Raw genomic sequence first — 12755 nt, forward strand, 5'->3', positions numbered from 1 at the left:
AAGATATTGAAGCCTGAACACGCACCAGCAGATTCAAGGACAGCTTCATCCCTGCCATTATTAGGCTGATGAATGGACTCTCTAACATCAAATACTGCTGATCTTGTTAAAACTGATCATGTCTCATGCAGGTCTGTGTAGCGTAGCTTGCATGCCTTATTCTGTCCAAGTTTTGTTTTCACCTTATGATCTATATGTCCTTGCTTACTATGATCTGCCTGTACTGCTCGCAAACAAAGTTTTTCATTGTCTGACAATAAATAAATCAAATCGAAATTCCCTCGACAGTTTCTCTGGTTAGAACAGTGGTGTAAAATATGCCACTCGAGTCCGTTCATATCAATTCTTCTATTTTTGGTTTCAAGAAAATACTTTACAATTCTTTCTTGCAGCAAATGGAGTACCAATTGTATTCTGTCAATTAGCCTTAATGCAACCTATAAATAAAATGGCTTGTATGTATACAAAACTGTATGGGGTTTCACTTATTCAGAGCATTGTCGAATAGTCAGGAGGGAATTGCCTAGGAGTCCTCGACATTAACCCTAGGTCCTGTGAAGTCTCAAGTCATCAGGTCAAACATAGGCAAGGAATCTGCCGACTGATTACCAGATACCAAACAATCCTTGGCTGATTAATCAGTACTCCTCCATACTGGTCATGACTTGGAGGAAGCAAATAGGCTCTTGATGGGGAATATATGTTGGCCTGGTCAAAATAGCCCACATTCCCTGAATGAATTTTAAAAACTTCAGAAGCCAAACTGACCTGTTCAACAGCAGATATCAGGAGTGCTTTAACATCATGAAAGCCCAAAATCAGTTCTGTTATTTCAGCTTAATAAAATGCAGGAAATGCTGCAGCCCAGGGTATGCAATACTTTAGTATGTGAAGCCTTAAGAGGTGCTATCAGATACTCCTGAAGAGGTGCTCACTTCAAGTTTGAATTCAAGACTGCAGTAACCTGATGCTATGCATAAATCTCATGCACAAATTACAAGGCCATCTGTCATGTTGTGTAATTAGATCTGCAAGCGCCACAGTAGACAGCCATTGCACCAGACAACTCTTGGTCTGCAGCTGTTATTTTTGAAATGTGTGCACTAGAAATGACAGACTTTGTTCTTTATAGCAGGCAAAGATGTATGCATTTTCTCTGGTGAGCCGTGACGTCGATTCTCCTGCTCCTTGGATGCTGCCTGACCTGCTGCGCTTTTCCAGCAACACATTTTTCAGCTCTGATCTCCAGCATCTGCAGTCCTCACTTTCTCCTACATCTGTGATGTACCAATCTGTACTTACTCCATCATATCATTATCAAAAGGTCAGGGGTATCAATTTCTGAACAGTCATTGGCAGGTTTAGGAGTACTGACAGTCACAGTAGATTTTAGTTGCAGATTCTCCCTCCTCCTCTATTGGAGATCATCTGGCACTTGGAAAAGGGGAGAGAGATAATTGTTGCAGCTGGATTCACCCTCTGCAACAATTCTAGCTTTCTCTCCTATAGGAATTTCAAAGCAATCTCTTCAGTAAATAACACATGGAACAACTTCATTCTTCTTCATATGCACATCCTCTCCCTGGCATTTGCCCAGCTTATTCTGCATGAGAAAGGGACTATATTATTCAGCAACGAAGAGTTCTCAACATTTGCATGTGGGTATAATAGTTCAGCTGATATACCAAGTATGCAAAAGAAAAAGACAATATTTGAGAGCAGTGCTAAGCATTTGAAAGTAGGAAGCTCATTAAAGGGGGTTGCCATGACTGGATGAAAGGAATATAAAGTGGGAGAGGTCTTAATTTGTCTTGCTGTTATGATGAAGTCCTGTACTGACAATGGCAACAAAACTGTGAATGGGAGTCTCACAGTAGCAACTTGGATCAAGTCAGATTCTTTCCTGATTTGTTTCCAGATACAAGGAGTTAGATTTCTGGAAAATGTGACCTCATCCTGTGGTGGGATACTCTCCTTCCACCTGATGTAAAGGAGGCATACTTTGATCTAAAGGACTTATTGTACTGCTCTCTTAATCATGAGTTTAAGTCTTCCATTACAGAAGCAATCTTCAGTTAACCCCTACAATGAACACAGCATCGGTTTAATTAAGAGATCCAGTAAAGCAGCATGCATACCAGGCTCTTTAAAGTGCCTACCCTTACCACTGATGAGATGCCCTGCTACCAGTTGGACATGCTGACATTTCCTGCACCATTTACAAATAAGGTGCACACCTTTTAGGGAATGCTGTGCCCGTGACCATTGCATACTAAGAAACAAGAGAAAGACTAAATAAATAAAACAAAATAAAATTGTGTGTGGAGTTCAAAGAGAACAAGAGACCAGATCTTCCAATTGCAATTACTTTACTGTTTACATTTTTATTGTAAACGGTTAACACCAGAATTAAAAATAAGACAGCTTGAAAAATCTAAACTTCAGAATTAAATAGTTAAGGACACCATGATTTATTACTTACTTGCATTTTGCCAAAGTGAATTGGATTATCCACATCTCTAGCATGTATAATGCTGAAACCTCGGCTGTCACTGGTTGCTATAACACCTTTTACTGTCACCAGAGCTACACTTTCATTACCTGATGACCACGTAAAGTTGCCACTTCCACCATTAACCTGTGGAAATATAAAGACTTGTTTAAGACATTTATGAAATCTATTTGTGCAGTTTATGCAGAAAGAATAGCTTAAAAAATAAGACATGGATTATCCAATTTTGTGCTTCAGATGGGGCATTTCACCTGCCAAGAACTACAACTTGTAAGCGTATACGGGAAATTTTGGCTAGATATGTACCGTGAAGTTTCTAGCAAACATTTATGATGAGGAAGATTCCCTGTTTGAAGCAACACATCAAAAAGTTAGCCTTGTACCACAAGACTTTACATAGTAGTGTGTTTCCAGGCAGTCCAGTATATCCTCAGGCAGAATTCAATTTGTTTTTTAAACTAAATGTCAATTTTCTTCTGTTTTTAAGGGAACAGAAACTAGCGTAGGCAAAAGAATAGTTTAGGGAGAAAGTGAACACTGCAGATGTTGGAGATCAGAGTCAAAGAGTGTGCTGCTGCAAAAGCACAGCCAGTCAGGCAGCATCCGAGATTCCTGATGAACAGCTTATGCTCAAAACACCGATTCCTCTGCTCCTTGGATGCTGCCTGACTGGCTGTGCATTTTCAGCACCACATTCTTCAAAAAGAATCATTTGGAGAGAGGGCCCATTTGGTCCAATTAGGTCAGAGCAAATTACTGCAGATGCTGGAGATCACAACGGGTCAGAAAGCATCCAAGAAGATGCCACCTGACCTGCTGTGATCTTACTATTTTTCGCTTTCAGTTTGGTCCAATAAGACTTTGCAGTTCTTTAAAACAGCTTTCCAATCAGTTGTATACCCTTGCTGTTTGCTCATAGCCCTGCAAATTTACCCAAGCATATATCCAATTTCCTACTGAAATTTACTCCCATTAAAAGTAATTTTCATTTCCACCTTTATTGGTAATTAACTTCACTGTCCATAATTAACTCGCACAGGTTTTAAAGCCATCCATCCTGCTCAAATCTTTTTAACTACAAAATGCTTCACTTTCTTTGCTCACAGGAAAACAATATTTAAACCTTTCTACAAATCCCTTATCCCTGAAATTTTCAGATAAGCCTCATCTGCACATTCCCAAGTCCTTTTGTCCATTGTTTCATGCTCTTCCTCCCATCCTATTTTGGATCAGTTATATAGTGAATGGAATTGAATTACCTCTAATAGTGCTTTTTGATACAAGGTAAGTTGGCCTTCTATTTGTGTAGATTATGCAAGTTTCTTCAAAATAAAGAGCAACTCATATCATAACGGAGTCACAGAAAGCAGTACCTGAATTAAGTGTCGATAACTTCGGGGTTTGGGATGCCAAGGGAACACAAGGACTTTAGGCTTCAGGATTATTGGTTCATAAATAGTTACTTCTTGGTGGTTGGTAATGGGGATAACCAGGCTCTATAACAAGATAATATCAATAATCAAAAGAAGCAAAATGGATTTTTTTCAAGTTTTTTTATACTTGTAAGCCAGCCAATCTTTGTATCAATGGTTTTACACATCAATACCTACATTAATTGCTTTGACAAAACAACATATCATTTTTGAGCAGATATAGAATGCCAGCAAGAAATAATTGCTGGAGCTGAGTTTATCTTTACATTCATAAAAGATTAAATATATAATAAACATAACACAAATTTTACATGCTTCTATTCTGTTGTTAACAGTGGGATTATTTTTAAGATATCTTTTGTTATACCATTTAATGCTGATTGAACATTTAAAGGGACAACTTACTTCTAAACTTACATCAACCACTACTGTCATATGAACATTAGTGAGCAAAATAGGGACCAAATGTGGTCTAAATTATCTATACCTGAACTCTGTATTCTGACAAATACACTAATGTTTTAAGTGCAGCAATTCTGACATTTTAAAATGGCTGATGATTAAATCCGCGACGAAATGTAGATTAAAATGATTCTGTGGCAGGCTGTTAGTTGCAAAAAATGAAATAAAGTGCAACAGTTTAGATCAATTATATATGTTCGGAGCTGCATAGAGATCTCAAACATAGGTTAGCTAAAAATCCTGTTTCAGGAAATTCTCACTCATTAGTTTGTTTTGAGTAACTGTTGAAGCATGATGCCTATACAAAAGCAAAACAAAATTTACAAATATAAAAACAAGTTTAAACAATCACATTGATGGAATAAAACAGACCAGATTGAACATACTTGAAGGATTCCACTATTTGTTTTTGATTACAATGATAAATTGCTCCAAGCAATTTTTAAACAGCAATGTGTCTTGTAATATATTGTGTATAACATTTGTCAGATTACACATCTCATCCATACCTCTCCTGCTACTCCAAAGAGTGAAGCTTTAATTATTTCTTGGCCAGCCAGCAAAACATCAACATTATAATAAGTTCCATTAACAGATTTACTCAAGATTCTGAAGTGTGATTCCGGAATGGTAGTGCCAATATTTAAATTCTGGGAAAAAAAACCTAAGTTTAAAATAATCATTTATGTTTCCAAAAGCATGCTTCCAATCATAAATTATTTTCACAATATTGTACTTTATCAAACAGTGGCATTAAGATTGGGTTAGTAAGTGTGCCAACCAGTTATTTCACTGCAGCAGCCTCATTCTTCCAAGTTGCAAACTTTTATACAAAATTACATACGGAGAGCAGCCAAATTTCTGAATAAAGTTTACATTTGTACTAGTTCTCTTATGATTTTCATTTCAGAAAAATTAAATAATTTAGTATACAGTACTAAACAAATATTTTACCAAATTTTGATTAAATATGCAGAAAATGTACACAAACATTTTAATCTGACACAAGTGTACATGTTAAAACTACTGTTGACCAGTTAAGAGATTTCCACAGTATAAACATAACATTATAAATTATATTAAATTCGACCAGAAGACCATAAGAAATAGGAGTGTAAGTAAGGTTATTTGACCCATCGAGTCCACTCCGCCATTCAATCATGGCTGATGGGCATTTCAACACCACTTGCCCGCATTCTCCCCGTAGCCCTAATTCCTTGTGAGATTAAGAATTTATCAAATCTTGGCCTTGAAGACATTTAACGTCCCAGCCTTCACTGCACTGTGGCAATGAATTCCACAATCCCACCACTCTGGCTGAAGAAATGTCTCCTCATTTCAGTTCTAAATTGATGCCCTCTAATTCTAAATCTCCTGGCACCGATGGGCTACATCCTAGAGTTCTGAGGGAGGTGGGTGAAGAAATAGTGGAGGCATTGGTTGTAATCTTCCAAAAGTCACTGGAGTCAGGGAAAGTCTCAAATGATTGGAAAATCGCTGTTGTAACCTCCTTGTTCAAGAAAGGGTCAAGACAAAAGATGGAAAATTATAGGCTGATTAGCCTAACCTCGATTGTAAATAAAATTCTAGAATCCATCGTTAAGGATAAGATTTCTAAAATTCTTGGAAGTGCAGGGTCCAATTAGAACAAGTCAGCATGAATTTAATAAGGGGAGGTTGTGCCTGACAAACCTGTTCTTTGATGAGGTAACAAGTAGGTTAGACCAGGGAAACCCAGTGGATTCTATCTACCTCGACTTCCAAAAGGCCTTTGATAAGATGCCTCACGGGAGGCTGCTGAGTAAGGCGAGGGCCCATGGTGCTCAAGGTGAGTTACTGGCATGGATTGAGAATACCTAGGACTCGTGGGCACAGCTTAGAATTTGAGCACAATGACAGTTACCAAATAGCCGATGAGTTGGGTGCACATCAGAGCACAGAAACAGAACAGACTCTTTGGTCCAACTTGTTCGTGCTGACCAAGTTTCCCAAACTAAACTGACCCCAATTACCTGTATTTGGTCCATATCCCTCTAAACCTTTCCCACCCAAAAGTAAAGAAAAAGACCTGATCTACTTACCTATCCATGACTCTCATGACTTTATAAACCTCTATAAGGTCACGCCTCAGCCTCTCCAGTGAAAATAGCCCCAGCCTATTCAGCCTTTCCCAGTAGCTCAAATCCTCCAATCCTGGCAACATTCATGTAAACCTTTTCTGAATCCTTCCAAGTTTCACAACATCCTTTTGATAGGAAGGAAACCAGATTTGCACATATTCCAAAGTGGCCTAACCAATGTTCTGTATAGCCACAACATGACCTCCCAACTCCTATACTCAATGCACTGACCAATAAAGGCAAGCATACCAAATACTTTCTTCACTATTCTATCTACCTGCTACTCCATTTTCAAGGAACGATGAACCTCCACTCCAAGGTCTCTTATCAGCAGCAGCACCCTTGACCTTACCTTTAAGTGTATAAGTCCTGATATGTCTTTTCAAAATTCAGCGTCTCATATTTATCTAAACTCTATCTGCCACTCCTTGGCCCACTGGACCATCTGATCAAGATCCTGTTGTACTCTGAAGTAACCTTCTTAGCTGTCCACTACATCTCCAATTTTGGTGTCAGCTGCAAACTTAACCGTACCTTCTTTGTTCACATCCAAATCAAATTACAAACAGCAGTGGACCAGACACCTTGTGGCACACTGCTAGTCACAGGCCTCCAGTCAGAAAAGCAACCCTCCACCACCACCACCCTGTCTGCTGCCTTTGAGCCAATTCTGCTCTCCCTCTATTCTGGGTGATCTAAACTTGCTAACCTAGTCTACTTTGAGGAAACTTGACAAATGCCTTACCAAAGTCCATATAAATCATATCCACTGCTCTGCCTGCAATCCTCTTCATTACTTCTTCAAAAATCTCAAGTTAGTGAAACACAATTTTCCACACACAACCTGTATTAACTATCCCTAATTAGTCCTTGCCTTTCCAAATAGGTCTAAATCCTGTCCTTCAGAATTCCCTCATTGACTCATTATATAATGGGTATTTTCTTAGTTTAATAGTACTCATTTCTAACCAATCAGATCAAATATTACAGATGCAGTGTATTTGGGAAGCCTTCAATTGAGTAAAGTCAATTTATGAAGAATTCATCCCAGTTTATGGCTGAAAAATAGGATCGCTTTTGGATGACTTGTGACTAGCAGGATACTTCAGTTTAGCTCTCAACTCTGCACTAGATCTTCCACATGTTGATTAATGAAATGATAATATGTGCCATCAAACAATATAGTTTCCTCATTAAAACCATTTTAAATTTCCTTTGATTTGGAAAAGCATAGCCAACATGATGCTAGATTATCTAAGTAATTGAGTAGAGGCAATAAGTGCAAAGTTCACTTCAATAAATGCAGAACACAGTACTTTGATAAAGCAGTTGACATAGCAGGAAGGTATAATAGCTTGCAGCAAAACCTTGCAGAGAAAAATAGTTATGCAGGATATTTACTGAATCTTGCTGCATGCGCTGCACTTGGTAATTGCATTAAATTTTTTTGCTGTTATTCAACAATAACATATTCCTCTGTCTCTAGTAAATACTGGATCATAATCAAATCATTTGAGGCCTGATTCCACTCCTTTATTAACTGTTCTCTGCTTTCGATTAAATTATAATGCACGCTCCATTGTCCCTTCCAAACTAAATAATGGAAGATTCGTTCTAAAATAGATACATTGTTTAAAAATTATATGTATCGCTTAGATAATCGATCTCACAATTATTAAATCTTTTGTCATAAGAACAATGATCAAACTACATTAATTTGACTCTGTCACGATTTTCCCTGCAAAGCACTTTTGTTTTTAAAAAAAAGTGCATGGAGCTTTGCCAGGAAAAACTGGAGGCAAAGACCACTATACCTTTTTTATGGAAAATGTACGCAGATGATGACACAGACCTACTACACACAATATATAACACAGAAATAGGTATTCAGCCCAACCAACCAGTATGTTATTAAAAGTTACTTAGTAGGGAAATTGTACTCCAAACTACAGAAAGATTAGCCCATATTATCATCTTAATAGAATTGGCAACCAAATGTGCATATATATTTACTTTCCAGCATGCTTTTCATAGGACTAGAATCTTAAAGAACATAGTTCAAGTCCCAACTTCCAACAGGTCCATGCCTTCCCATTTCATTGAATTATAGTGTTGAATGATTATCAACCTTCCATTAGTTTTCAGGCAATTCTAGAATGAACTACCAATAGTAAGGGCAACTTAGGAACTTCTCCTAACCTCACAGAACAAATTTTCCAGGGTCTTTAGATTATAACAGAGTACATCTCTTTGGCCAGTGATCGTCCTTCCTCTTGCAATCTGCTTGGTAACATATAGAGGACTTAAAGCCTTTTCCCCACTTTTGACCACGTTATCTGTAGCCTTTTGTCCTTCTAAAAGACTGCTCTCTCATTTGCTGTCCAAAGACAGAGATTAAAAACATGTCTACAGTTAATGCTCCTGTCTTAGTTTCCAGCTGTGAAATATATCACCTTGCTCTAATCAAGTCCTCATGGGAACTAAGCCACCCAGGCTTGTGGTCAGACAGAATTTGAAGCAGATCAAATGACCCTCTTCACCATTCGATTTTGCCCTGAATTAAAGAGATAGTACCAAACATAAATCAACACGTAAATCCTTGCATTTATAACACAAAATAAACAAACAAAAAATCATAAGAAAAATGCATGAATATCAGTTAGGACTGATGGCTAATATCAGTCAAGAACACAGAAGGAAAAAAGTGCACCGAAGAAACAAAATTGGGTTATCTAATAACTTACATCGGATAAATAAACTTTATTACTGCTTTTGTCGTAAACTTCCACTCTAAATTCATATGTTCTTCCTACTTCCAAAACCCACCTTTCTCCAGGAAAGACAGAAAAACCTGGATGGATCAAAAGGAGACATTTTAGAACAATCTTCATGCATCTAGCATGTACATTGAATTTGAGTAGTTATAAAATATTTTGCGAACTTCCAGAACAATGAACTTGTGATGATTTGGATTTGAATATACGAGAAATAATTAATAAGTTTGCAGATAACAGCAAAACTGGAGGTGTAGCAGAGAGTGAAGAAGGTTACCTCAGAGTACAATGGGACCTTGATCAGATGGGCCGAGAAGTGGCAGATGGGGTTCAATCTAGATAAATGTGAGATATCAGAGGCTGAGGGGTGACCTTAAAGAAGTTTTTAAATTCATGAGGGATATGGATCGGGTGAACAGTCAAAATCATTTTCTCAGGGTAGGGGAGTCTAAAACTAGACTTAAGGTGAGAGGGAAAGATTTAAAAGGGATCTAAGGGGCAACGTTTTCACACAGCGGATGGTGTGTGTATGGAACGAACTGCCTGAGGAAGTCATGGTGGCTGGTACAAATACAACATTTAAAGAGCATTTGGGTAGGTATACGAATAGGAAGGGTTCAGAGAGAGATGAGCCAAATGCTGGCAATCGGGACTAGATTAATTTAGGATATGTGGTCGGCATAGACAAGTTGGACCAAAGGGTCTGTTTCCACACTGTATTTCTCTATGACTCTCTTAAAATGTGAACATCTAAGCATTTTAACTATCATACCAACAGGATATTCTTTAGCCTACACAAGATCAATACTGGAAAACCCAAAGATCTCACTTCTTATTTTTAGATACCTTCTTTGTGAGATTTGCAATTAAATAGATTAACACTTCTTGAAAAGCTTGCATTTATTTGATTTCGAGTTCATTAAATGGTCAATTTCCAAGATCTACAAGTGAACCGAGGCCATACAAAAAAGGTGCAGGATTTGGCTATTTGGATCCTTGAGCTAGCTCCACTGTTTAATAAGATCACGACTGATCTGACAGCAATCTCAAATCCACTTTCACATCTAGTGCAAATAACTTATCAGCCCCTCAAATTACAATGCCAAAAACTTAAAATATTTGTATATTAAAATTAGTGTCCATGATTTTACTTCACTTGAAGGTTCTCATATGTTAATCCAGCTGGTAAACAGCAAAAAATAAAATTGCGTGCATGCTAAGAGTTGCAAAAATAATTTTAGTTAGTTAGTGATGTAGCATTTATTGTGGAGTTACAAAGTACTGGTCAACTTTTAATTATCTAATAATAGCAATAAAATGTGGTTCATCAACAAGCCAACCTGTACCAACAGCTCAGAAGGTAAGCAGCACAGGATTGCCATGTCTCCCAACTTTTCTAGATTATTAGTATTGGAAGCTTTAGGTGCAGCATTCTTGGCGGCAGGATTTTAAATTTTAAAAAAATCAATGCAGCTGGAGGTATTAAAGGATTGTAGCCAGAAACTGTATCAAGTCTGGACTTCCTCCTATGCAAGTGGTTTTGTAAAACATTCTAGATCTTCATTACTTTCTAGGTTTACCTTGCTTCAATATTTTGGAGGTTTCCTAGCATGATTACTAACTGTACATGGAAACTTGTCATAGTTGGATATGGAACATAGCGAAAATCTGCTATTGAAAGATCAAGACACCAATGCAGTAAATCCAAGTATCAGCAGTGCTCCCAAAAGACACTTTCAGGACACATTTCTCCAAAAGTTCTGATCTCCATAACTCTATTGCAACAACTGGGTGTAATAACAATCTCCATTCAATTCTTTCTACTTAAGTTTCTTATCTTGCTTTATTCAATATTATGTCTACAAGACATAAAGGAAATCTGTACAACACTAACCTAGAAAACCAGCCCCTACAACATATATTGTAGAATTGGGCAGCTGAGAAAATGCTTGCATGTGAATATCTACATTTTAGTTAAAGAGACCTTAACTTCTTTTAATACTGACTAATGATTGCAAATATATAGATAATGGATAGCAACAGTATTTTTTAAAGAAATCCTCTCAAGTAATTTAATGTCATTCAACACATGATGGCATATAAGCTATACAAAATTTAATCTAATAGCCAACATCTAAGATTGATTATACAACTCCAACTGCATATTACCTGCGCTTGCCCTCAAGAAAGCAGACTTTTATCCAAATGGCTGTGATGTGAGCACATTAAAATGATGGGAACAGGATGGACTGGGATTGCCTCCCCAAAAATCACCATTTTGAAGAGATGCTAATTTGGTTACAATGAACATAGGAATTCCATGTTGTGGAGAGCTACTTGTTTTAGCACCTGTGCAGACTTCCAGTTTCTTTTGAGGTGGCCAGTCACTTTGAGACATTTTTCGTGCCTCAAAAGTATTATGGATTGACAATAATATATTACTAGCCTGAATATTACATTACTGGTAATATTGGCACATAAGGAACAGGAACAGGAGTAGGCAATTTGGCCCCTCTTACTGAGATAGTAAATTCAAATATGATTTTTAAGCAGGATCAGAAATTCCTAATTGTCCACTGATTTAACTGATCAAAAAAAAAGTTGAAAATTAGGGAAGAAACTAAATTGCAACAAAACAATAGAAAACAGATAGAATCTCTTTTTTTAAAAAAAAAAGTTAAATCATCATTTTAGAATTACAGCACCCAGACAAGTGATTATCGAAGTATTTCAATTTTCTATGCATTTGAATTCGGGATACATAACCCTGAAAATAACTTATAAATCCACAATTACAGCAAACTTTCAAAACAATAGTGTTTTCTCTCCCATTTGTGAGTCTACAGCTCCTCTATTGGAACTAGCTTCTTTTAAGGAGTTGTTTTTTTTCACTACAGTATCAACAAATAAGACAGAGAACAGGATTTTTGTTTGTCAAATCATTAATATTTGTGGAAAAAAATCCTTCACTTCTAAGACTTAGAATATCCAACAGGAAATTCTATGGATAGGATCATATTCATCTTAGTCAGAACTGAAACCAACATGTTCATTCTAAAAGATGAGAGACTTAAACAATCCATATCTTTTTCAATATAGATTTTCAATTACATCACACTGTAAACTTCTGCTTTAATTGTGTCTTACAATCTTATACTCCACAACCATCTGATGAAGGAGCAGCGCTCCGAAAGCTAGTGCTTCCAAATAAAGCTGTTGGACTACAACTTGGTGTTGTGTAATTTTTAACTTTGTACACCACAGTCCAACACTGGCATCTCCAAATTATAGTCAGGTTTTGACAACCTACTTCTTTTTCAAAAACCATTTTAGCACAAATCTTTAAATTATTATTGATTAAATTACCAATAAAATATCACTTTTTCCCTCAATTTGTTATATAACAGAACCACTCATCAAAAAGCCACACCAACAAAATACATTTTATAACATT

The 12755-nt window shown here is 37.0% G+C and overlaps 1 protein-coding gene across 2 annotated transcripts in view; it reads right to left on the minus strand.

The window, feature by feature from the left end:
- The window catches only part of LOC122563983 (nuclear pore membrane glycoprotein 210-like), a 177597-nt gene that overhangs the window by 133459 nt on the left and 31383 nt on the right, over positions 1-12755 (minus strand). Inside the window, exons 8-12 of one of the 2 annotated variants that reach the window (XM_043718384.2) lie at positions 11196-11264; positions 9272-9378; positions 4917-5057; positions 3886-4008; positions 2483-2638 (exon numbers count right to left, since the gene is read on the minus strand). In XM_043718384.2, coding sequence (XP_043574319.2) covers positions 2483-2638; positions 3886-4008; positions 4917-5057; positions 9272-9378; positions 11196-11264 — 596 coding nt within the window. The remainder of the gene's footprint in view (positions 1-2482; positions 2639-3885; positions 4009-4916; positions 5058-9271; positions 9379-11195; positions 11265-12755) is intronic. The other variant, XM_087977310.1, reaches the window with a different exon arrangement.

This window comes from Chiloscyllium plagiosum, unplaced genomic scaffold (assembly GCF_037043375.1).
Source record: "Chiloscyllium plagiosum isolate Xiang-an unplaced genomic scaffold, Cpla_swu_hap1 HiC_scaffold_31, whole genome shotgun sequence".
NCBI lineage: Eukaryota > Metazoa > Chordata > Chondrichthyes > Orectolobiformes > Hemiscylliidae > Chiloscyllium > Chiloscyllium plagiosum.